General features: G+C 41.8%; 1 protein-coding gene across 1 annotated transcript in view; it reads left to right on the top strand.

The window, feature by feature from the left end:
* The window catches only part of LOC121569541 (transcription factor MafK-like), a 28,745-nt gene extending 9,177 nt beyond the window's left edge, over positions 1–19,568 (top strand). The window contains exons 2-3 of the mRNA XM_041880595.2: positions 14,911–14,988; positions 15,077–19,568. Coding sequence (XP_041736529.1) covers positions 14,944–14,988; positions 15,077–15,514 — 483 coding nt within the window. The 5' untranslated portion in view covers positions 14,911–14,943 and the 3' untranslated portion in view covers positions 15,515–19,568. The remainder of the gene's footprint in view (positions 1–14,910; positions 14,989–15,076) is intronic.
* The last annotated feature ends 8,333 nt before the right edge of the window (positions 19,569–27,901 follow it).

Below are 27,901 nucleotides of genomic sequence, written 5' to 3'. Positions count from 1 at the left end.
CACACTCCAGCCACATGAAGTCTAGCATTGTCTTGCATTAGGAGGAACCCAGGGCCAACCGCACCAGCATATGGTCTCACAAGGGGTCTGAGGATCTCATCTCGGTACCTAATGGCAGTCAGGCTAATTCTGGCGAGCACATGGAGGGCTGTGCGGCCCCCCAAAGAAATGCCACCCCACACCATGACTGACCCACCGCCAAACCGGTCATGCTGGAGGATGTTGCAGGCAGCAGAACGTTCTCCATGGCGTCTCCAGACTGTCACGTGCTCAGTGTGAACCTGCTTTCATCCGTGAAGAGCACAGGGCGCCAGTGGCGAATTTGCCAATCTTGGTGTTCTCTGGCAAATGCCAAACATCCTGCATGGTGTTGGGCTTTAAGCACAACCCCCACCTATGTACGTCGGGCCCTCATACCACCCTCATGGAGTCTGTTTCTGACCGTTTGAGCATGCACATTTGTGGCCTGCTGGAGGTCATTTTGCAGGGCTCTGGCAGTGCTCCTCCTTGCACAAAGGCAGAGGTAGCAGTCCTGCTGCTGGGTTGTTGCCCTCCTACGGCCTCCTCCACGTCTCCTGATGTACTGGCCTGTCTCCTGGTAGCGCCTCCATGCTCTGGACACTACGCTGACAGACACAGCAAACCTTCTTGCCACAGCTCGCATTGATGTGCCATCCTGGATGAGCTGCACTACCTGAGCCACTTGTGTGGGTTGTAGACTCCGTCTCATGCTACCACTAGAGTGAAAGCACCGGCAGCTTTCAAAAGTGACCAAAACATCAGCCAGGAAGCATAGGAACTGAGAAGTGGTCTGTGGTCACCACCTGTAAAACCAGTCCTTTATTGGGGGTGTCTTGCTAATTGCCTATAATTTCCACCTGTATTCCATTTGCACAACAGCATGTGAAATTTATTGTCAATCAGTGTTGCTTCCTAAGTGGACAGTTTGATTTCACAGAAGTGTGATTGACTTGGAGTTACATTGTGTTGTTTAAGTGTTCCCTTTATTTTTTTGAGCAGTGTATATACAGTGCAAATGTAGCAAGTTATGGAGGTAAGGCAATAAATAGGCCATAGTGCAAAATAATTACAATTGGTATTTGACACTGCTCCAAAACCGTCATAAAAAAGCCAGACTACGGTTTGCAACTGCACATGAGGACAAAGATCGTACTTTTTGGAGAAATGTCCTCTGGTCTGATGAAACAAAAATAGAACTGTTTGGCCATAATGACCATTGTTATGTTTGGAGGAAAAAGGGGGTTGCTTGCAAGAGATGATGTGCAAATAGAGATACTTGGGTGCAAATGAGCAAAATAAATAACAATTTCAGAAGGGCTGTGTACAGGTGCAGTGATCGGTAAGGTGCTCTGACAACTGATGCTTAAAGTTAGTGAGGGAGATTTTTGCAGTTCGTTCCAGTCATTGGCAGCAGAGAACTGGAAGGAATGGCGGCCAAAGGAGGTGTTGGCGTTGGGGATGACCAGTGAGATATACCTGCTGGAGCACATACTACAGGTGGGTGTTACTATGGTGACCAATGAGCTAAGATAAGGTGGAGATTTGCCTAGCAGTGATTTATAGATGGCCTGGAGCCAGCGGGTTTGGCGACGAATATGTAGTGAGGACCAGCCAACGAGCGTACAGGTCACAGTGGTGGGTAGTATATGGGGCTTTGGTGACAAAACGGATGGCACTGTGATAGACTACATCCAATTTGCTGAGTAGAGTGTTGGAGGCTATTTTGTAAATGACATCGCCGAAGTCAAGGATCGGTAGGATAGTCAGTTTTACGAGGGCATGTTTGGCAGCATGAGTGAAGGAGGCTTTGTTGCGAAATATGAAGCCAATTCTAGATTTAACTTTGGATTGGAGATGCTTAATGTGAGTCTGGAAGGAGAGTTTACAGTCTAACCAGACACCTAGGTATTTGTAGTTGTCCACATACTCTAGGTCAGACCCGTCGAGAGTAGTGATTCTAGTCGGGTGGGCGGGTGCCAGCAGTTTTCGATTGACGAGCATGCATTTAGTTTTACTAGTGTTTAAGAGCAGTAGGAGGCTACGGAAGGAGTTGTATGGCATTGAAGCTCATTTGGAGGTTTGTACACGGTGTCCAATGAAGGGCCAGATGTATACAAAATGGTGTCGTCTGCGTAGAGGTGGATCTGAGTCACCAGCAGCAAGAGCAACATCATTGATATACATGGAGAAAAGAGTCTGCCCAAGAATTGAACCCTATGGCACCCCCATAGAGACTGCCATAGGTCCAGACAACAGGCCCTCCGATTTGACACATTGAACTCTATCTGAGAAGTAGTTTGTGAACCAGGCGAGGCAGTCATTTGAGAAACCAAGGCTATTAAATCTGCCTATAAGAATGCGGTGGTTGACAAAGCCTTGGCCAGGTCGATGAAGACGGCTGCACAGTACTGTCTATTATCAATTGCGGTTATAATATCGTTTAGGACCTTGAGCGTGGCTGAGGTGCACCCATGACCAGCTCGGAAACCGGATTGCATAGCGGAGAAGGTACGGTGGGATTTGAAATAGTCGGTGATCTGTTTAACTTCGCTTTCAAAAACTTTCGAAAGGCAGGGCAGGATGGATATAGGTCTGTAACAGTTTGGATCTAGAGTGTCACCCCCTTTTGAAGAGGGGGATGACCGCGGCAGCTTTCCAATCTCTGGGGATCTCAGACGTTACGAAAGAGAGGTTGAACAGGCTAGTAATAGGGGTTGCGACAATTTCGGCGGCTATTTTTAGAAAGAAAGGGTTCAGATTGTCTAGCCCAGATGATTTGTAGGGGTCCAGATTTTGCAGCTCTTTCAGAACATCAGCTGTCTGGATTTGTGTGAAGGGGGGCATGGTCAAGTTGCAGTGGAGGGTGCAGAGCTGGTGGCCGGGGTAGTGGTAGCCAGGTGTAAAGCATGGCCAGCTGTAGCAAAATGCTTGTTGAAATTCTCGATTATTGTAGATTTATCGGTGGTGATAGTGTTTCCTAGCCTCAGTGCAGTGGGCAGCTGGGAGGAGGTGCTCTTATTCTCCATGGACTTTAGTGTCCCAAAACCTTTTGGAGTTAGTGCTACAGGATGCACATTTCTGTTTGAAAAAGCTAGCCTTTGCTTTCCTAACTGCTTGTGTATATTGGTTCCTAACTTCCCTGAAAAGTTGCATATCGCTGGGGCTATTCGATGCCAATGCAGTACGCTACAGGATGTTTTTGGCTGGTCAAGTCTGAGGAGAACCAGGGGCTATATCTGTTCTTAGTTCTGAATTTTCTGAATGGGGCATGCTTATTTAAGATTGAGAGGAAAGCACTTTTAAAGAACAACCAGACATCCACTACTGACGGAATGAGATCGATATCCCTCCAGGATACCTGGGCCAGGTCAATTAGGAAGGCCTGCTCACTAAAGTGTTTTAGGGTGTGTTTGACAGTGATGAAATGATGTCAATTAGCCCATCAGAAGCTTCTAAAGCATGACATCATTTTCTGGAATTTTCCAAGCTGTTTAAAGGCACAGTCAACTTAGTGTATGTACACTTGTGACCCACTGGAATTGTGATACAGTGAATTATAATTGAAATAATCTGTCTGTAAACAATAGTAGATGTCCTAACTGACTTGCCAAAACTATAGTTTGTTAACAAGAAATGTGTGGAGTGGTTGAAAAACGAGTTTTAATGACTCCAACCAAAGTGTATGTTAACTTCCGACTTCAACTGTAAATTCGGTTCCATTTACTCTCAGATTCGAAAATGCGAATTAGCAAAAAAGTAGACATAATGCAAGACTACAAATCCCTGCACTCTCCTGTAAGTCATCTTTTGCTGACACCTTTGCTAACAGGTATTGTGTACATTTTTAATTTGCCCAAGACAGTTCAAAAAATTGTCAATTTAATGACATTTTGGCAGAGATTATTTCCTTTGTCTCAATTTGGCAGTCTCATCCAGAGCATGGCATTTGTAGTTCTGTATGATAGCCACATTAGCAGCTAATTAGCATTTCATTTTTGAGGGACAAATACAGTGGCTTGCGAAAGTATTCACCCCCCTTGGCATTTTTCCTATTTTGTTGCCTTACAACCTGGAATTAACTGATTTTTGCACAAAAAGGGCTTCACAGGCAAGGATATTGCTGCTAGTAAGATTGCACCTAAATAAACCAAACCGTCTCCTAAAGTTGTTTCAGCTGCGGAATCGGGGCACCACCAGTACAGAGCTTGCTCAGGAATGGCAGCAGGCAGGTGTGAGTGCATCTGCACGCACAGTGAGGCGAAGACTTTTGGAGGATGGCCTGGTGTCAAGAAGGGCAGCAAAGAAGCCATTTCTCTCCAGGAAAAACATCAGGGACAGACTGATATTCTGCAAAAGGTACAGGGATTGGACTGCTGAGGACCGGGGTAAAGTCATTTTCTCTGATGAATCCCCTTTCTGATTGTTTGTGGCATCCGGAAAACACCTTGTCCGGAGAAGACAAGGTGAGCGCTACCATCAGTCCTGTGTCATGCCAACAGTAAAGCATCCTGAGACCATTCATGTGTGGGGGTTGCTTCTCAGCCAAGGGAGTGGGCTCACTCACAATTTTGCCTAAGAACACAGCCATGAATAAATAATGGTACCAACACATCCTCCGAGAGCAACTTCTCCCAACCATCCAAGAACAGTTTGGTGACGAACAATGCCTTTTCCAGCATGAAGGAGCACCTTGCCATAAGGCAAAAGTGATAACTAAGCGGCTCGGAGAACAAAACATCGAAATTTTGGGTCCATGGCCAAGAAACTCCCCAGACCTTATTCCCATTGAGAACTTGTGGTCGATCCTCGAGGCGGGTGGACAAACAAAACCCCACAAATTCTGACAAACTCCAAGCATTGATAATTCAAGAATGGGCTGCCATCAGTCAGGATGTGGGCCAGAAGTTAATTGACAGCATGCCAGGGCGGATTGCAGAGGTCTTGAAAAAGAAGGGTCAACACTGCAAATATTGACTCTTTGCTTAATGTCATTGTCAATAAAAGCCTTTGACACTTATGGAATGCTTGTAATTATACTTCAGTATACCATAGTAACATCTGACATAACTATCTCATAACACTGAAGCAGTGAACTTTGTGAAGACCAATACTTGTGTCATTCTCAAAATGTTGGACCACGACTGTATATTGATAGGTCACCTTGTCCGAGAGAGATTTACATGGTTATCAAAAATGGCACGCCACGATAAGCCTTAACGAAACACAGACCTTTATTTTAAGTGTTTCTAAAATCCCCTACGGGAAAAATTATGGGTGGAAAAATTATTGGAACCATTTCCCTGTTTGACCGCTAGGTTTTAATGTGTATTATGACTCATACTGTGGTACTCTATAGTGTTTAACATGATTTTAGAATGACTACCTAATCGCTGTACCTCACACATACAAGACCAGGGAGGTTTTCAAATTTGTATGGCACCCATTTGTAGATGGTTAAAAATAAAGAAAGTAGACATTGAATATCCCTTTGAGCAAGTTATTAATTACACTTTTGATGATTTATCAATACACCCAGTCACTACAAAGACACAGGCGTCCTTCCTAACTCCGCTAAAACACAGGGCCAAATCTACACTGGAGTTGCTTACCAAGAAGACAGTGAATGTTCCTGAGTGGCCGAGTTAGTTTTGACTTAAATCTACTTGACCTGGAAATGGTTGTCTAGCAATTTGCCAGAGCTTGAAGCATTTTGAATAGAATAATGGGAAAATTTTGCACAATCCGGGTGTGAAACTCTTAAGCCGTGTTCACATTGGCAGTTTGAAGTGACTCAAATCCTATTTATATGCATATCCGATTCAAATCTGTTATTTTTCAGGCAGGCTGAACAGCCAAAAAGCACATGGAATCTGATATTTCAAGCCACATTTCAAACCACTTTCGTAGGTAGTTTGAAGTCTGATGCAAATCTGATTCCTGGCGTTGTGACTTGTCTGAACAGTCATATCTTGTTGCTTGCTAGCTACTCTATTGACAGTTTGACAAGAACATGTGGTAGCTAATTAGCTTGTTAATTGTTTACAAACAAATTAGTGAATATACTAGAAAGCTAAACGGCTACCTAGCTAGTTGACTGCCTTGGCTAGCCAAAAATGACTTGTTTTGAACGTTGGGTCATCCTATCCTTTGAGGCTTTAAAAGTGTTCTTACACTTTTAACATTCAAGCAACTGGGAAACATCCATGGCAGGCATTTTTGTCACCTTAGCTTACTACATAATTTCAGAGTGATAGGAAGCACCACCACCAATCAGCCTACACCAATGTGCACACACCCGTCGGTACTATGACAACTAGTGTAGCCATGTCAGCAAATGACTGCTGTCTGAACACACACATCCGATTTGGTCACTTGATTCTTGCTGTTAAAAACAAAACTGATTTGAGCATTAAAACCTGAAGTGTGACAAGGCGTTAGAGACTTACCCAGAAAGACTCACAGCTGGAATCGCTGCCAAAGGTGCTTTTACAAAGTATTGACTCAGGGGTGTGAATACTTATGTATGAGATATTTCTGTATTTCATTTTCAATTAATTTGCAAACTTTTCTAAAAACATGTTTTCACTTTGGCAATCAGGCTGTAAGACGACAAAATGTGGAATAAGTCAAGGGGTATGAATACTTTCTGAAGGCAATGTATCAGTGTGGTGCTGTGTCCTATTGAATACTACTGTAGACATTCCCAAAGACAAATTGTTAGTGCTGTATCAGTGATTTTGCTCTTTATCCTATACCCTGGTTTGACAGTAGAGAGTGTGCCATAGTCCGCCCTGGTTCCGCAGAATCTCTTTTGGAAGCCACAGACACTGTCACAGGTCAATATGAAATTGAATCTACGGGCCTGCTGTCAAAGCAATCATCTTTAGATGACACACACACACAAAAAAAGCTTGTTGCTACGCTGACTTTTTTTCTCTGCCTCTGTCCCGTTGCTCAGCTTTATAGAATAAACAACAACAACAAAAAAATCCTAATCAATTTCATATTGTGGTGCTGACTGCATGTCTCCAGACTGGGATCAAATTCTTGGACATTTGATCATTACTGTCATTGTGATTTATGTGGAAAATATGAGAGGAGTCCTTTCTCATCCAAAACTTTCCACACTGTAAGAGGCTGGCTCTGCACTGAGTCACTGTTGATGAGGTATATGTGGTGGTGACCTCCCCACACCAAGTGCATCATATCCATGCTCTGTCATGAGGTTAACATGTGGCTTGGTTTCCAATGTGATGTCTGGAGGAGGAGAGCGAGGGTCTATCATCTTCAGCTCTTTCACTTCCCTACCCAATATTTCAGCATGACAATATGATGTATACATACTCATAATGGTTAATGATGCTCACAGTTTGCATAGCATTGAGTGTTCAGGGGGTGGAAGAAACCCCACAGTACTCTTTGTGGGTTTTGCAGTGTGTTGTGAAATTACTGTGGTTAGTGAAAAGGTATGACTCAAAAGGAAACCCAAGTCAGATATTTTTGTGTAAACTTCCTTTTAACTGAAACGTTCAACTTAATTTCCTTACTATGTGTTCTGATACTTTATTTCTAGAGACAAAGACCGTGTCATTAGAATTACACAGGCATGACAGACAACCAAACTATTGACAGTACTGTATTACATGTACAGTTTAACAGTCCCATTAACACGTTTACACTGAAGCAGGGAGGGATATACAGTGGGGAAAAAAAGTATTTAGTCAGCCACCAATTGTGCAAGTTCTCCCACTTAAAAAGATGAGAGAGGCCTGTAATTTTCATCATAGGTACACGTCAACTATGACAGACAAAATGAGAAAAAAAAATCCAGAAAATCACATTGTAGGATTTTTAATGAATTTATTGGCATATGATGGTGGAAAATAAGTATTTGGTCAATAACAAAAGTTTCTCAATACTTTGTTATATACCCTTTGTTGGCAATGACACAGGTCAAACGTTTTCTGTAAGTCTTCACAAGGTTTTCACACACTGTTGCTGGTATTTTGGCCCATTCCTCCATGCAGATCTCCTCTAGAGCAGTGATGTTTTGGGGCTGTCGCTGGGCAACACAGACTTTCAACTCCCTCCAAAGATTTTCTATGGGGTTGAGATCTGGAGACTGGCTAGGCCACTCCAGGACCGTGAAATGCTTCTTACGAAGCCACTCCTTCGTTGCCCGGGCGGTGTGTTTGGGATCATTGTCATGCTGAAAGACCCAGCCACGTTTCATCTTCAATGCCCTTGCTGATGGAAGGAGGGTTTCACTCAAAATCTCACGATACATGGCCCCATTCATTCTTTCCTTTACACGGATCAGTCGTCCTGGTCCCTTTGCAGAAAAACAGCCCCAAAGCATGATGTTTCCAACCCCATGCTTCACAGTAGGTATGGTGTTCTTTGGATGCAACTCAGCATTCTTTGTCCTCCAAACATGACGAGTTGAGTTTTTACCAAAAAAGTTATATTTTGGTTTCATCTGACCATATGACATTCTCCCAATCCTCTTCTGGATCATCCAAATGCACTTCAGACGGGCCTGGACATGTACTGGCTTAAGCAGGGGGGACACGTCTCGCACTGCAGGATTTGAGTCCCTGGCGGCGTAGTGTGTTACTGATGGTTGGCTTTGTTACTTTGGTCCCAGCTCTCTGCAGGTCATTCACTAGGTCCCCCCGTGTGGTTCTGGGATTTTTGCTCACCGTTCTTGTGATCATTTTGACCCCATGGGGTGAGATCTTGCGTGGAGCCCCAGATCGAGGGAGATTATCAGTGGTCTTGTATGTCTTCCATTTCCTAATAATTGCTCCCACAGTTGATTTCTTCAAACCAAGCTGCTTACCTATTGCAGATTCAGTCTTCCCAGCCTGGTGCAGGTCTACAATTTTGTTTTTGGTGTCCTTTGACAGCTCTTTGGTCTTGGCCATTGTGAAGTTTGGAGTGTGACTGTTTGAGGTTGTGGACAGGTGTATTTTATACTGATAAGTTCAAACAGGTGCCATTAATACAGGTAACGAGTGGAGGACAGAGGAGCCTCTTAAAGAAGAAGTTACAGGTCTGTGAGAGCCAGAAATCTTGCTTGTTTGTAGATGACCAAATACTTATTTTCCACCATAATTTGCAAATAAATTCATTAAAAATCCTACAATGGGATTTTCTGGATTTTTTTTCCTCAATTTGTCTGTCATAGTTGACATGTACCTATGATGAAAATTACAGGCCTCTCTCATCTTTTTAAGTGGGAGAACTTGCACAATTGGTGGCTGACTAAATACTTTTTTTCCCCACTGTACATTGGCATCTCTCCACACGTGTGTACCAACCACCAGGATCTGCACCCAGCCCATTCCTGCTTCTCTGGATGAATTCCTGGATCTCAGACCAATGATCTCACCACACTGTGGTCTGGGGTGTGGAGGGATTAAAGTGCTTTGTTTTTGTGATTATGGTATTAGGTGGTATATAGCAAACAAGGAGAAATGGCCTGAACTTTCTCAATTTTACATCTGAGAACTTGGGTGGCTGAACTTGAGTACTCAGACTGAATAAGAATATTAACAACTTAATGGAGAGCCAGGATTGAATTTTCTGTTTTTCTCCTGCTGATGTAATCTCAAGTCTATTGCATTAACAAGCCCTGAACGCCTTTGGTATTTGAAGTTGGAAAATGTAATAGTAATTTTTTTCATTGCTATTAATTCCATTTATTTTTTTATTTCACCTTTATTTAACCAGGTAAGCCAGTTGAGAACAGGTTCTCATTTACAACTGCGACCTGGCCAAGATAAAGCAAAGTAGTGCAATAAAAACAACACAGAGTTACATATGGGGTAAAAAACATAAAGTCAGAAATACAACAGAAAATATATATACAGTGTGTGCAAATGTAGCAAGTTATGGAGGTAAGGCAATAAATAGGCTATAGTGCAGAATAATTACAATAGTATTGACACTGGAATGCTAGATGTGCAAGAGATTATGTGCAAATAGAGATACTGGGGTGCAAAAGAGCAAAATAAATAACAATATAGGGATGAGGTAGTTGGGTGGGCTAATTTCAGATGGGCTGTGTACAGGTGCAGTGATCGGTAAGGTGCTCTGACAACTGATGCTTAAAGTTATTGAGGGAGATAAGAGTCTCCAGCTTCAGAGATTTTTGCAATTCGTTCCAGTCATTGGCAGCAGAGAACTGGAAGGAATGGCGGCCAAAGGAGGTGTTGGCTTTGGGAATGACCAGTGAGATATACCTGCTGGAGCGCAGACTACGGGTGGGTGCTGCTATGGTGACCAATGAGCTAAGATAAGGCGGGGATTTGCCTAGCAGTGATTTATAGATGGCCTGGAGCCAGTGGGTTTGACGACGAACATGTAGTGAGGACCAGCCAACAAGAGCGTACAGGTCACAGTGGTGGGTAGTGTATGGGGCTTTGGAGACAAAACGGATGGCACTGTGATAGACTACATCCAATTTGCTGAGTAGAGTGTTGGAGGCTATTTTGTAAATGACATCGCCGAAGTCAAGGATCGGTAGGATAGTCAGTTTTACGAGGGCATGTTTGGCAGCATGAGTGAAGGAGGCTTTGTTGCGAAATAGGAAGCCGATTCTAGATTTAACTTTGGATTGGAGATTCTTTATGCGAGTCTGGAAGTTGAGTTTACAGTCTAACCAGACACCTAGGTATTTGTAGTTGTCCACATACTCTAGGTCAGACCCGTCGAGAGTGGTGATTCTAGTCGGGTGGGCGGGTGCCAGCAGCGTTCGATTGAAAAGCATGCATTTAGTTTTACTAGTGTTTAAGAGCAGTTGAAGGCTACTGAAGGATTGTTGTATGGCATTGAAGCTCGTTTGGAGGTTTGTTAACACAGTGTCCAATGAAGGGCCAGATGTATACAAAATGGTGTCGTCTGCATAGAGGTGGATCTGAGAGTCACCAGCAGCAAGAGCGACATCATTGATATACACGGCTTTCCATACTATGTAATGGCTTTAGTTTGGTCCCTATGTCCCCAGTTGGAAAGTCGCTTCGCTCAGATATCTACCTCTCCTCCCTTTCCGCAAAAAGGTTCCGGCGGTTATGCCAGCCGTTTCCTGTACTTTTTTCCAGGAAACGTCAGTTTGGGAGGGTGTGATTCCCTGCCGCTCGTCCTAGTTCTTACCAGTAAACAGCATGACTCATGGCTCGGCTATGTTCTCCATTTCCTTTACATAACATCCCTCCAAATGTGCTGTGTTGGAGTGGAGAGCAGAGCAGAGTGCACGACCACAGCATAGTCTGGAGGAAGGCTCTCTCCTCCCCACCTCCCTGAGAAAACAGAGGAGACATTCTGAGCAGAGAGGAGCTCCATCCAGCACGCTCTCCTCTCTCAGAGGAACGTAGCATGTCTGTCCACCGAACCCACACTCCAAAACAATTAGAAAAGAGACGGAAAACAAGCAGCCAAGACAAGCCAACACGTCATCTATCACTAGGACCTGAGCACTCAGCTCTTTGATGTGCTGTTTATTCTAGTGAAAGGTTGGGCCCCAGAGCAGTACCTGTCATAACCCAAGCACACAGACTTGAATTTGAGCAGATGTCTGAATGACCAAAACAAAATGGAGTCACATTTCACACATTGTCCCTGGACTAATACCATAACAGGCCTGCAGTTTATTGGCTTGTTTTTCTAGGCAGGTCACAATCTGTGCTCAAATAGGCAGCTATTCGTCTATTAATAATGGTTACTGCCTGGGCTGGTACTGTGGTGCTGATTTTAATATGCACCTAAGTAAAAGGACAACTCAGTTTAGAGTATTTTAGCAAAGGAATAGCCCTAGTTCTTGGCTCAAGCTTTGAGTCAGTCATTGATGTCAATTACACTGAATGACTAAACAACAAACTATGACAAAGGTTATGTTAACTTTTTCCAACAGAGTTTAATTGGGCAGAGAACCGTGATTATTAGCAGTGGGCTGCAACCGGAGCCTACAGTAATGTTGTCAGTTGGACTTGTGTGCTTTGATACAATGAGTAATTTCCTCATGATCTGGACTACGTGAGCTGATGAAATATGGTGCTGAAATCATCAGGCCTTTCCTGTGGCCAGCAAATAGTTTCTATTCTCCATCTGTTTAGATGGTGTGTAAATGCTCCCTCTCTCATCATGAGAACTGAAGTGTTGTCTAACTACGTTTTTTGGTTCTGGATAGTCCTACTCTGTATCCCTGTTAGTCGTCAACACTTGATTCATTCTGGCTGTTAGACTTAGATATGAGACACATTTGGAAAATTTTACAGCGATGTCTTTACATCTGCGTAGACTAAGCCCCCCTCCCAGAGATGGGTGCATTACACAGGACATATTCTGAATGCATCTATCCGCCCAAATGAAACTTGGGGCCTCTTTCCTTTGTGTGTGTGTGTGTGTGCTCAGTCAGGAATGTGGTTTTGTTATCCACACTTCAGCCACCTTCTATGGCTTTACTTTGAGGTCTTCTCAGACACGAGTAGAAGCACTCAAAAAGATGAGTATTGAAATAGTTTTCTGGAGGACTGTCAAATGTGCACAGTCAAAAGCAGTGCTGAATTGTAAAATGTGCCTGTTGCTCATCCTGAAAGATGATCAAAACAGGGCTTTTGCCTTGGGACATTACTGCCCTTTTCTCTCTGGAAGAAGGAACGCAGCGAAGTGGGACCTTGAGAGCTCGACCTAGTGCTATTTGCAAAAAACAGAGGAGCACATGCAGAAGGAATTTGAAGGAAACAATGTGGCCTCTGAGCTGTAAAGCTTGAGGTTATGTATGGCGAGGGAGGCCTTTTTCTATCCCATTTCATGATTCTCGGGTCGCAAGGAATATTACCCAGGGTCTCCCCTCTGATGCAACAGTTCAAAACAGGCTCTTTCAGCCAACTTGCTGGAACGCTGTCTTACGTTTTTGGCTTGATTCAAAGTTGCATACATGTGCCAAAATAAGGCAGTTCTGTATGCTTTGCACAACTACTTTTCCTATAATTTAAGTTGAAAACCCAAGTGAATTTTAAATTAGGTTCAAAGGTGATGGCCAAAACAAGTTTCAGACGTGAGGGTTCACCAAACATGTGTTTATGTGGTTCTTAAATCCACACAAAACAGAATCTATCGGTTTATTTTCCAAGTTAGGATTGTGTAAGTGTTCTCTCCACATTCATGTATCCCTTCATTACCGAAACCTGCGGCCAGGCATAGGCTGTACCTCCGGTGTGGTTTTACAAAAAGACAAAACGGATGGATGACTAAGAACGTATTAGTGATCACCATATGTTCAGCTTTAGTGCCAAAGCCAGTGAACTTTCCATTATCAGACCAATCATTTGGCATTCTGCCCCTTTCAACTTAGGAGCTCTTACTAAGACTTGCGATGCAACAGTATTTCTGTTGTAGATGTGCAACCACTCCAGCTCTTCAACACAAGGTCAACCCAGCAACAGCTATCAGAAACTGCTGTGATCAGCTATCTATATTTATTTCCAGGGACATGAGATGAATTTCCCGAAAGGAATAGTAATTAAAACCTCAACCTTTGGGTTGTTGTATCTTGTTCGAGAAAGTGCAGCTCAAAGTGCCGGACGGAATATTTGGCCTCTTAATGAGGTATTACTTATCACATGTTCACCTAAATTGTTTGCTGGCAGAATTTTGTGTCAGCAGCACAGTGAGCTAAATATATCCAGCAGTGTTAAATAAGGGCATGGAGCAGCTCAGGAAAGCCCAGTGTAATAGAAGCCAGACAAGCAGACAAGTCTTAAACAAAATTGAGTACATTGTCTCCTGGCAAAAATACACCCATGACTGTAAGGGAAACTATTCCTCTGTGACACACTATCTTCAGGAATTTCCCACATATCTACAGGACTGTAAAGTTCAGTATGGCAATAAATGTAAGCTTGTTTGTTGGGTAGTTTTACTGTTGACATAGGCATATGTTCTGTGTTATAAAGAGGAGCCTCATACGGGTCAATGTAGGCCATGTTAGGTTGAATAGTACTGTATCTAAATGGAAGAGACTATGCATTAGGTCTGAGGGAAATGAAAAATAGGAGCCAATGTTCAGAGTTTATGAAACTTATTGTACACATGCTGCCTATACTTTTGGTGATCCTCACTTTAAAGTTCTTCAAACTGACCTGCCCTTGTAATGTCTACCATGTATATGACAGGGTTATGAATGAGACTTGTTTACCCTTTGGCTGGCCATTTGACTACACTACCACACCCATTTGAAGGGTGTTTCCATGGCAGCCGTCGCCTAGGGAGCAAGTCAGGGTGCTGAAATGGAGCCTTGGGAGACTGTGGGCTTTTATTTACAGTCAGGCGCACAGCAGTCTCGCTCTCTCTTTTTGGCCATGACGGCAGTCTCAAAGGTATGCGTTTCACTGTAGTGTAGTGTTCAGATAGGCCTTTCTAAAAACAGCTTTGACCAAAATAGCCCATGCCCAGTTTCTAAGCAGAGGGCTCAGACAAAGCTGTGTGGTGAGAGCTGACCTGTTTCTATTCTTGCGGTCTTGCTATGGTCTAGTGAACTACGTTGTGAGGGCCCTCCCTACAGCAGTAAACAGGTTTACCCAACAGTCTGTGTATTCATTATCATATTTCAGTGTGATGCTGACCTCTGCTGGCAGTCTCTGTTACTAGAGAATCTACTGAGCTGATTACAGATGATGGTACTAACTCAGGAATGTTGTTGTGGGATCTCTTCAATAGATTTCTTGAGAAAGGGGAGTGGCTTCTTAGGATAGCTGTGTCTGAACTTGGCTACACTCATAACCCACACTTTCATTTCACAATGAATACACTATATTATGTATACAAATATATTTGAATAACATTTTTTATTTCAATCACAATCATTTTCCTTTCTTTGTTTTGCAGTGTGACGTCTGTGGGATTCTGACCAGTTTATGCATGCAGGGTATGACGACTCAGTTTAAAGCAAACAAGGCTTTAAAGGTAAGTTTGCATTCGTACACTATCTTTTAATGTGAATTATGTGTTCAGGAAAGGGCCAGAGTCTCATCAACGGCTGTCTCTGTTGCAGGTTAAGAAGGAGGTGGGTGAGAATGCCCCGACCCTCAGTGATGACGAGCTGGTGGCCATGTCGGTGCGCGAGCTCAACACACACCTGCGCGGGCTGACCAAGGAGGACTTGGTGCGACTGAAGCAGCGGCGGAGGACCCTGAAGAACCGCGGCTACGCCGCCAGCTGCCGCATCAAGCGGGTCACCCAGAAGGAGGAGCTGGAGAGGCAGAAGCAGGAGCTCCAGCACGAGGTAGACAAGCTGGCCCGGGAGAACGCCAGCATGAGGCTGGAACTGGACGCCCTGCGCGCAAAGTATGAGGCCCTGCAGTGCTTCGCCCGGACTGTCACCCGCGGGCCCCTCTCCACAGGCAAGGTGGCCACCACCAGCGTCATCACCATCATCAAGTCTACCAACAACCGCAACTCCAGCCCAACCTCCTTCTCAGCCCCTTCCTAGTGCTGACAGGACTGGGCTCTCATCTCCCCGTCCCGCCTGGTCCTTAACGGTTCCGACCCGATCTAGCCTGAAACCAATGGCACCCGACCCATGCTGAGGAAGCTCAGTAATTAGGCTGAGGGAAGTCTAGTGGCCACATGCTCTGTGTGATGATAACATGATGCTGCATTCATTCACTTCTCTCTCTCTCTCTCTCTCTCTCTCTCTTTCACATACTGTACATAATCTACATTGTCTGTGCACTGTGCTACAACCTCCCCAGCACCGGCAGGGCATTGGGCCTCCTTACCCTCCTTCCTTGACTGACGGCAGAGATCAGCTCATGCTACAGTGTGAGTGAGTACTTGATATTATACCCCGCGATGGCAGCACTGGTCTGAGACAGTTCTGATGCCTGTGGTATCTTGCATTTACAGAGTAAAAAATAATATATTATTGTAATAATTACCATATTAATACATTATGAATATTTAAAATAACAACAACAAAAAAATGCTGATCTAAGCCTAAAAGCCTTCTTTCTTCTGTATATGAAAGCATATACTAATGTCTCAATGAAAATTGAGACATTGAAGCTTTTGCCTTAAACTGATCTAGGAATGATCTATGTAATATTCAAAAAAATGTGTTACACTCTCATACAATATGTTCAATATTTTAAGATTTCCAATTTCAAGGGCAGCTTGAAAACTGTTAAAAAACAATATATTTGATAACTGACCAAGCATGTTTAGCTGGATGAACCAGGCCCTTTTGACATAGGAAAACTTTTATCTGGTTTAGACTGTAGATTAGACTTGCAGGTATATAGCATTATAGCATAGCCTACATAAAATAATACATCCATATTAATGGGTTGTCCTCCTTACAGCTGTGAGGAACTAAATCATACAGTACAGGTAAACAACAAATCAGGCTACGTCAGACAAACGACAGATCATTGAATGGCACTTACTATGAAACTGTTAGATCATGATGTAAAAGTACCAAAATCACTTGCTTTGCAAATGTAAAAAATCACACGGCTGCAAAAATAAATCTAAAATCACAGGACACCTGAAGCATCATTTTGGGAAATACCGCAGTCCATTCCGGTATTACTTTAGCAATGGGAGATTGAATGACTCTGATCATAGTTTGTGGTCTATCCCAAAATTGCTAAAGTTGCAGCCAGTTTATAACTATTGCCAAGGGTGGCATTTATTTTATGTTATGAAGACAAGCACTTACCTATGATATTTTGCCTCTGAACTTTCCTCTCCACGCAATGCCATATTTCATGGTAGGTAATCCATATTGGATGTAGTGATGATGGGAGCTGTCTTGACAAATGAAATGCAATTAAATAAGTTCCTGTATATTACAGACTTAAGCTAGAGCCTCTATTTTAGTTTCAATGCAAGAGAAGGAAAATTTAAGCTCAACTGCCTCCTGTCACTTTACATTGAGAACTCCGTCCTCTTAGAAATCATTCCTACTGTTGGGTCATCTGAAAGTGCTGCTGCCGGTGTTGGTAACTCTGAAACGGTATACATTGAACATAAATGCTTTCGACACAGACTCTTGGGTAAGAGGAATCCCGGCATAAAACTCTAGGAATGGTGTTATGACCAAATCCAATGACACATTAGCTTAAAATGTTACCCAACATAAAGAAGCACAGGTTTAGTATGCTTTTTGAAGGTTATGAGTTTCAGTTCTAGATAATTATCTAGAATCTACAGTTTTTGCATTTCAGCACTTATCAAAGTTAGTCATGAGTGAAGTCTAGAGTTGGCTATTGTCAAGGTTCTCTTACCCCAGTGGACATGACTTTTCCTCGTCTCCTGTTTCTTAGTTGTAAAGAGCACTAAGGGGGACTTTGCTGCTGCATGGCCCTCTGCTATTTCAGGCAGGGCCATTGCTGTGCTCTTATCATTCTCATTTTGTGTTTTCATTTGGTTTATATGTTACACTTTAATTCCCATGTTTTCTTCCTGATATTTAGTTGTTTATTTAGTCGTTTTTATATATACATGTGTGTATTTATCTATAATTGTGGCTTTATTATAGGGATATTAAATACCTGAGAGTGGTGTGATCTTGTAATTGTCCTCTGATGTAAAATTATTCTTATTTACTGGCCTATCTCAGCAGGATAGTTCAATTATTATCTGTAGCATCAATTATATCATAATGAATCTATTCTGCTGACTTTATAGTTGTGTTTGTGTCTTTTAAGGTCAGTTCATAATTATTACCTGCAAACTACCCTGAGCTAGTTTGCAAATTAGGCTGTCTGTGTTTAGTCATGACTTTTAGAGTAGGTGGATTGGGTATATTTTGATAGGAAATACTTACTTTGGTAGCTAATTGCCATATGCCCACATGCTATTATAAGGAAGTTATGTTTGTATCACATTGCTAAACTCCAAGACTTTTGAAGTTTGAGTTGATGATGCTTTTGTGACAGCTATGAAACAGATACAAGTATTACAATTTGGAACGGAATATACAGCAGAATGCAAGTTATGAAATGAAAGTTGAGGAAGTGAAAACACTTAGCACCCTTTTCTGAGCTTTACACTGACCTCTGCTGGTGGTCTTTTGTAAATGCTGTGAAAAAGCACATTATTACTGACCAAATTGTTTGAGACTTTTGCAGTCAATTGGATATACATGTATAAGACTTATCTGTTACAGTTATTGCTTTCAATTTAATTCAATTATGTTCTAAACAAAGCCACAGTACTGTATACAATATTGTATGACTCATATTCAAGTGCAAAACATATATTTTTGTGTCAAAATAAACATCCAACAAAGTAGATGAATTTCTATGTACCCCAAACTGCATTTTCCTCCCTAGTTGTATTGAAACTCACTAAAGGTTCATACACATCTACCATAGCTCTGCCAGCTAAATATTGAGAATGGAAGCACTAGCAGTTATGCTCTTCCTGCACAGCAGGTGGCTGTGTTATCCCTCAGTATTCTCTATGTAGAAATAAAGAACTTTGCTCCTAGAGTTTGATTGAACATTGTAGATGGCAAATTCATATGCACAGGGCACTGTAATGACACTTCTAGCAACTAGAGGGCAATGTAGATAATATGTATTTATGCCATGGGTGATTGCATCTTCTCCGATATGATCCATTATAATGCAATGGTAAGGAAATTGGGTAGATGGTTTCTGAACTAAGTGGGTACTTTTACATTTTAATCTTGTAAACGTTGCTATATGTGGCCTTTTAGGCTGGTGAGGTTAAATTATTGTATATTCTTCACCTGAGTATATCTACAGTATGTTTCATGGAGGCCTACACATCTTTCCTATATTATATTTGCTCTGTCAGTCCTACAAGCTATTTACCGTAAACACACATAGGAAATGTAACATGTATGTTCAGCAGATGTACTTACAAATTCATAGAAAAGTTCCATGACATATAAAGTATGCTGCTCCAAATTATGACTTTGTATATGTCAACATTCAAATGAGTAAACAAGGTGGTGATAGGGGGTGTGTGAAAAAAGAACAGGTGTAATACAATGGATGTTATACTTTCACTCACCATCTTCCACCTTGTATCATGCAATTGTATGTTAACTATAAAAAAAGGTTATCGTGTGGACTTTCACCATGAATGGGATCTCAAGTTTTAATGTACAGCCACAGAAACACTAGATTTGTGGTAGTTAATGAGGCATGATGATAGTTCTATACTGCTTTCTAGCCGATGGTGAATGTAAATGAGGAGAATGAGGCAGCATTAACTTTGAAGAGAATCTGTACCATTCGTGACCTTTCATTACTCTGCTACTAGTATGTATTTTATTTGAACTTCAGTATTTATTTGATAGATTTTCCGTATTTGTATTTTCAACATCTAAATTATTTTATTTACATTCATGTATTTACGTTTTGCGTTAATGACATACCACCATGTACAAATAAAATAATTTTTCTTTGTTTCTGTTTTGATTGAAAATGAGGTAAATTATTCCTGTAAATAGACGTCTGCTGTGTCTGTTTTTGTACTTTTAAATAAAGCTTTTTTCTCATTAAAAACAATTGTCTGTTTAACTCCTTGAATGATTTCAAATACTATAGGGTGATTCCTCACGAAACCAGGACAATAAAAAATACCATGATTTTGGGGGATTTTCACAAACTTTAATCCATAGAAAGGTCCTTTGGGGGAAGGATTGTTGGCAAATATTTGACGTTTGTATCAAAGCATAATAGAGAAATAACTAATCAATGTTGGCATATTTATAACATGTTGGCCGTACTCAGGCCTCCTTTAAAGGTGCAACACATCGGATTTTCTTTTTTTAGAATTTTTGCATTGTAATTTCTGAAAATGTCCGTAATATAAATGGAGTAATAGTGGAACGATAGTGTTTCACATTATTACTTACCCACCAGTGTTGTGATTGGCTGTGATATTCGCCTATTGATTTCGCCCTCCGGAGCAGCATCTGTTGTCAAAATGGGAAAGCTGTTTTGACTTTGTGGCTGTGTTATCTAGTGGAAATAGGGTCAAGTGGCCAATGTAGAAATCGCTGTCATATTTCGCTCAATTTCAGTAAGCGTTGTAAGCTTTACCAACTGTGTGAATTTGAAAATGGACAAAAAATGGTCGCCTTCTGTTGGTGATTTTCAGGATGTGCAATGATACAAGAAAAAGGAGGGCTGTTTGGTTACACTGCCTACTGTACCAATTTCTCTGTATAAAAAGGGCCATAACTTTAAAACTAGCAGAGATCCCACTCTGGAACATTGATATGCCCGTAAAGTATATTATGTTCAACAATATATTTAAATATTTGCCAAATAAATAGTTGTATATTTTCTATATTCATGTTTAGATTTTTCAATATTCATAAATTAATGTAAGAAAAAATCCAAATAATACCCATATTTCAGAGCAAGCAGTAAAGCTTCATATGACAATATTTGCTTTATGGAGTTGGTATTATACAGTTGAAGTCGGAAGTTTAAATACACTTAGGTTGGAGTCATTAAAACTTGTTTTTCAACCACTCCACAAATTTCTTGTTAACAAACTATAGTTTTGACAAGTCGGTTAGGACATCTACTTTGTGCATGACAAGTAATTTTTCCAACAATTGTTTACAGACAGATTATTTCATTTGTAATTCACTGTATCACAATTCCAGTGGGTCAGAAGTTTACATACACTAAGTTGACTGCCTTTAAACAGCTTGGAAAATTCCAGAAAATGATGTCATGGCTTTAGAAGCTGGAGGTGTACCTGTGGATGTATTTCAAGGCCTACCTTCAAACTCAGTGCCTCTTTGCTTGACATCATGGGAAAATCAAAAGAAATCAGCCAAGACCTCAGAAAAAATATTGTAGACCTCCACAAGTCTGGTTCATCCTTGGGAGCAATTTCCAAACGCCTGAAGGTATCACGTTCATCTGTACAAACAATAGTACGCAAGTATAAACACCATGGGACCACGCAGCCGTCATACCACTCAGGAAGGAGATGCGTCTCCTAGAGATCAAATCAAATCAAATTTTATTGGTCACATGCGCCGAATACAACAGGTGCAGACATTAGTGAAATGCTTACTTACAGCCCTTAACCAACAGTGCATTATAAAAATAAAACAACTAAAAAAGTGTTGAGAAAAAAAAGAGCAGAAGTAAAATAAAGTGACAGTAGGGAGGCTATATATACAGGGGGGTACCGTTGCAGAGTCAATGTGCGGGGGCACCGGCTAGTTGAGGTCAATTGGATGAACGTACTTTGGTGAACGTACTTTGGTGCAAAAAGTGCAAATCAATCCCAGAACAACAGCAAAGGATCTTGTGAAGATGCTGGAGGAAACAGGTACAAAAGTATCTATATCCACAGTAAAACGAGTCCTATATCGACATAACCTGAAAGGCCGCTCAGCAAGGAAGATGCCACTGCTCCAAAACCGCCATAAAAAAGCCAGACTACGGTTTGCAACTGCACATGGGGACAAAGATCGTACTTTTGATGAAACAAAAATAGAACTGTTTGGCCATAATGACCATTGTTATGTTTGGAGGATAAAGGGGGTACCTTGCAAGCCGAAGAACACCATCCCAACCGTGAAGCACGGGGGTGGCAGCATCATGCTGTGGGGGTGCTTTGCTGCAGGAGGGACTGGTGCACTTCACAAAATACATGGCTTCAAGAGGAAGGAAAATTATGTGGATATATTGAAGCAACATCTCAAGACATCAGTCAGGAAGTTAAAGCTTGGTCGCAAATGGGTCTTCCAAATGGACAATGACCCCAAGCATACTTCCAAAGTTGTGTCAAAATGGCTTAAGGACAACAAATTCAAGGTATTGGAGTGGCCATCACAAAGCCCTGACCTCAATCCTATAGAAAATGTGTGGGCAGAACTGAAAAAGCGTGTGCGATCAAGGAGGCCTACAAACTTGACTCAGTTACACCAGGAAGGCTACCCAAAACGTTTGACCCAAGTTAAACAATTTAAAGGCAATCATACCAAATACTAATTGAGTGTATGTGAACTTCTGACCCACTGGGAATGCGATGAAAGAAATAAAAGCTGAAATAAATCATTCTCTCTACTATTATTCTGACATTTCACATTCTTAAAATAAAGTGGTCATCCTAACTGACCTAAAACAGGGAATTTTTACTAGGATTAAATGTCAGGAATTGTGAAAAACTGAGTTTAAATGTATTTGGCTAAGGTGTATGTAATCTTCTGACTTCAACTGTATGTCAATTACGCCTTTAGATATAAATGTCAATAATCCATCCCCCAAAGGACCATTCTATAGATTAGATTTCCTGAAATTATGGTATTTTTTTGTACTGGTTAAATGAGAAATCACCCTTTAGTATACAGTGAGGTATGGTGGGACATCATGTTGCAGAATTTTAAAAAAGGCACACTACTCAAAGTCTCCTATATGGGGGACTTTGAGCGGATCTGGACCGGTTCCGACTGCCATTTTGATGTACAAAGCGCTCTGTGAATGCTGTAGGGTCCCGTACCTGATAGTGCCAGAAAGCCCCATCTGTCTGCTCTCTGCTTCCACTCTCTTTTCAGACAAGACATTTGCATAGGGAGTGACTCGTCACATTTTCTGGCCTATCCAGACAAAGAAATCGATTCAATCAGATCTGCTTTAGCCAACATCTGCAGAGCGGTTGTTTTGGCGGTGTCGGAGGCGGAACTGTGTTAGAGCTTTCAAATCCACAAGTGGCTCCCGGCATTATACCTAAAGCGGAAATTGCCATTGGCTACATTAACAGAAATCCCATGGGGCCTTGATTACATGTTTGAACTCTGGAATATGAGATGGAATCTGCACCTTCATAGAAATCCTCATTATTTAATGATTTTTCAATTTGAGTGTAATTATTTCTATATAGCCTACATTTTCTCATTCTGAACTTCTAACGTGAGTGGGGCGGGTGTGGCTTCATGACAATGATTGCAAGGGCAAATTCTCACCGATTTGACGCCGCCAATGCAGTTCCACCTCTGACACCGCCAAAACATCTGCTATACGGGTGTCTAAAAAATAATTACGTTTGAGTATGTCTATTTAAGCAGAAATAAAAATGTTGCCCTATCACAAAAAAATAAATAGATTTGCATACTTTTTAGCCAGTAGTTCTAATTAAGGTAAGACGTAATTCTGCTCATACACTGAACAAAAATACAGTGCATTCGGAAAGTATTCAGACTTCTTCCCCTTTTCCACATTTTGTTACATTACAGCCTTATTCTAAAATGGATGACATGTAAAACAATCCTCAATCTACACACAATACCCCATAATGACAAATTGAAAACAGGTTTAAGAAAACAGGTCTAACCCTAACCCTCGAAATTGAGCTCAGGTGCATCCTGTTTCCATTGATCATCCTAGAGATGTTTCTACAACTTGATTGGAGTCCACCTGTGGTAAATTCAACTGACTGGACATGATTTGGAAAGGCACACACCTGTCTATACAAGGTTGACAGTGCATGTCAGAGCAAAAACCAAGCCATGAGGTCAAAGGAATTGTCCGTAGAGCTCCGAGACAGGATTGTTTTGAGGCACAGATCTGGGGAAGGGTACCAAAACATTTCTGCAGCATTGAAGGTCCCCAAGAACACAGTGGCCTCCATCATTCTTAAATGGAAGAAGTTTGGAACCACCAAGACTCTTCCTAGAGCTGGCCACCCGGCCAAACTGAGCAATCGAGGGAGAAGGGCCTTGGTCAGGGAGTTGACCTTCAGAGTTCCTCTGTGGAGATGGGAGAACCTTCCAGAAAGACAACCATATCTGCAGCACCACCAATTAATCCTTTATGGTAGTGGCCAGACGGAAGCCACTCCTCAGTAAAAGGCACATGACAGCCCGCTTGGAGTTTGCCAAAAGGCACCTAAAGGACTCTCAGACCACGAGAATCAAGATTCTCTGGTCTGATGAAACTAAGATTGAACTCTTTGGCATGAATGCCAAGCGTCACGTCTGGAGGAAACAAGGCACCATCCCTACGGTGAAGCATGGTGGTGGCAGCATCATGCTGTGGGGATGTTTTTCAGCGGCAGGGACTGGGAGACTAGTCAGGATCGAGGGAAAGATGAACGGAGCAAAGTACAGAGAGATCCTTGATGAAAACCTGCTCCAGAGCGCTCAGGACCTCAGACTGGGGTGAAGGTTTGCCTTCCAACAGGACAATGACCCTAAGCACACAGCCAAGACAACGCAGGAGTGGCTTCGGGACAAGTCTCTGAATGTCCTTGAGCGGCCCAGCCAGAGCCCGGACTTGAACCCGATCAAACATCTCTGGACAGACCTGAAAATAGCTGTGCAGCAATGCTCCCCATCCAACCTGACAGAGCTTGAGGGGATCTGCAGAGAAGAATGGGAGAAACTCCCCAAATACAGGTGTGCCAAGCTTGTAGCGTCATACCCAAGAAGATTCGAGGCTGTAATCGCTTCCAAAGTTGGTTCAACAAAGTACTGGATAAAGGGCCTGAATACTTATGTAAATGTGATATCAGTTTTGTATTTTGTATAAATTTGAGAAAAAAAATATACATTTAGCTTTGTCATTATGGGGTATTGCGTGTGTAGATTGATGAGAGAAATAAAATGATTTAATCCATTTTAAAATAAGGCTGTAACGTAACAAAATGTGGAAAAAGTCAAGGGGTCTGAATACTTTCCAAATGCACTGTATGAAAACAACATGTAAAGTGTTGGTCCCATGTTTCATGAGCTGAAATAAATAATCCCAGAAATTTTCCATATGCACAAAAAGCTTATTTCTCTCAAATTTGGTGCACAAATTAGTTTACATCCCTGTTAGTGAGCATTTCTCCTTTGCCCAGATAATCCATTAACCTGACAGGTGTGGCATATCAAGCTGATTAAACAGCATATCATTACACAGATGCACCTTGTGCTGGGGACAATAAAAGGCCACTTTAAAACGTGCAGTTTTGTCACACATCACAATGCCACAGATGACTCAAGTTTTGAGAGAGCGTTCAAATGGCATGCTGACTGCAGGAATGTCCACCAGAGCTGTTGCCAGAGAATTGAATGTTCATGTCTCTACCATAAGCTGCCTCCAGTGTCGTTTTAGAGAATTTGGCAGTGCTCCCAACCGGCCTCACAACCGCAGACCACGTGTAAACACGCCAGCCCAGGACCTCCACATCCGGCTTCTTAACCTGTGGGATCGTCGGGGTGGGGGTGCTGAGGAGTATTTCTGTCTGTTATGAAGCCCTTTTGTGGGTAAAAACTCATTCTGATTGGCTGGGCCTGGCTCCCCAGTGGATGGGCCTGGATGCCAAGTGGGTGGGCCTAAAATCTTTGAAATTGTTGCGTTTATATTTTTGTTCAGTATACATTATGCATATGAACTATAGAAAAAAATAAAAAAAATATGCACATCCAACTTATCAGGTGCAGGACAGAAGAACATATCAAAGACAAAAGGAATGTCCACAACTCTGGTATGCTTCCATGGTGATTTAATCTGATGCACAATAAAGACAAAGTTTCAATCAGAGTGGGATCTTCGTCAGATTGACCGGAGTTGCGGACATTCCTTTTTTCTTGCATATATGACCTACACATCCAGCCCAAAGTGGGAGGTTTAAAAAATAATTACACTACGTCAAAGTTCCGGAACATCTCTTTAATAGTTTATTTTACACTAGTGCAAAATGTGACAAGCAACCAAATAAACCAGGATTCAGTAATAGACACTATAGTTACACTACATCTCAGTGATCACTTTATACACAACTCTACATTAGTTTCTGCTTTCCCAGTAAGGCAGCAATAATTGGCACATGAAGGTATGGAAAAAGTGATTACACTGCACTTAATTTCCCTAATTTAAAACGCAGTTCAAAATTATAGGGTAGATGGGTGTCCCACTATCACAATTTGCCACAAACAGAAACAAAAGATATATAATCTTTTCAAATGACAAGAAACCAACTTTAATATCATGAAATATCAAACTGATCTGCAGAAATCACTGAAAACACATTGTTAATACTACATATCTTATTTACAATATAGCAATTTAAACTTTGTCATTAAGCTAAACATAACAGCAGACATGTCTTAAAAATGAGAACCTTGAGACCAAATTACACTACATAATTTAACATTTAAACCAATCAAACTATTGTTATCTTCAGTGAATTTAACAATAATAGAAACATCAGAAACTATAAAAAGGTTCTACTCAAACTATTTACAATATTGCAGCAGTTTTTTTTTAAAGGTTAACATTGTAGAGCTCTGCTGAATTATACACTCAAATCCATGCTGAGAAAATTAATGAGAATACCACAACCCTCCACGGTGGTGGGAGCCGGCCTTATCCTCCAATTTTATGTGGCACGTTAGATACAAAGGATTTCAAAGCGCCAAAGTCTAGAGTTTGAAGTTCCTGCTCCATAGTCAGTTGTGTCTTTGAAAAAATAATTCAGTTCGTTGGGAGTCCCAACAGAGGACTGCTGAGCAAATACTTCAAACACGCAAATGCAAGAGATGGTCCTTGAAGTGTCAGAGCCAGCCATGACGGGCCCGATTCCTGGGTTCCCTCCTGAAGTCGTACATTAATCAGCTCCTATTTGAAACTCACATGAATCAGAGAGAGCGGAGTACATACTTCAGCGGCCAGAGAAGAGCTCAGTCACTGCTACGATCAGGGAAATGACAAAAAAAAATTGCATAACTTCCTGCCTTGTCTGAAACGGTTCAGCAGACACGCTATTTTCCCATAGCATCATGACCAGCGAGGCAGAAACAAAAATCATCTCATCACATAGGATCATTAAAATCTTAATTCTGTCCACTTCTTGATCTTACCTGCAGGAATTATTCATTAAAGTAACTGTCCAGTGAAAATCTCACTTTTAAAAGTTCATACTCTTAACTCGTACCCAAATAATGTTGTGGCGAAAGCATCAAATTGGAGAAAAACACTTCAAACTTGTATGTCAAACAGACCATTTAAAACATGCTTGCCATTTCCTCATAGAGGATGATGTCATCCTCCTGAGGAGGATGAGCTGGCCAATCAGCCATCTACTCGCATTCATATTTTTACCTCATCATTCTATTGTTGGGGTACGCCGACACCATTCCAACACAGAAAAACTGCATACCTAAACATTTTTGGAAGGAAAACTATTTCAATAATTTTGTAATTAATTACAGTGGGGAGAACAAGTATTTGATACACTGCCAATTTTGCAGGTTTTCCTACTTACAAAGCATGTAGAGGTCTGTCATTTTTATGATAGGTACACTTAAACTGTGAGAGACGGAATCTAAAACAAAAATCCAGAAAATCACATTGTATGATTTTTAAGTAATTAATTTGCATGTTATTGCATGACATAAGTATTTGATACATCAGAAAAGCAGAACTTAATATTTGGTACAGAAATCTTTGTTTGCAATTACAGAGATCATACGTTTCCTGTAGGTCTTGACCAGGTTTGCACACACTGCAGCAGGGATGTTGGCCCACTCCTCCATACAGACCTTCTCCAGATCCTTCAGGTTTCGGGGCTGTCGCTGGGCAATACGGACTTCCAGCTCCCTCCAAAGATTTTCTATTGGGTTCAGGTCTGGAGACTGGCTACTGGCTAGGCCACTCCAGGACCTTGAGATGCTTCTTACGGAGCCACTCCTTAGTTGCCCTGGCTGTGTGTTTCGGGTCGTTGTCATGCTGGAAGACCCAGCCACGACCCATCTTCAATGCTCTTACTGAGGGAAGGAGGTTGTTGGCCAAGATCTCGCGATACATGGCCCCATCCATCCTCCCCTCAATACGGTGCAGTCGTCCTGTCCCCTTTGCAGAAAAGCATCCCCAAAGAATGA

Source organism: Coregonus clupeaformis, chromosome 7 (assembly GCF_020615455.1).
Source record: "Coregonus clupeaformis isolate EN_2021a chromosome 7, ASM2061545v1, whole genome shotgun sequence".
In the NCBI taxonomy this organism is placed as follows: Eukaryota; Metazoa; Chordata; class Actinopteri; order Salmoniformes; family Salmonidae; genus Coregonus; species Coregonus clupeaformis.
Note: the sequence above shows the minus strand (reverse complement) of the source record. Positions and strands in the feature narration are given on the sequence as shown.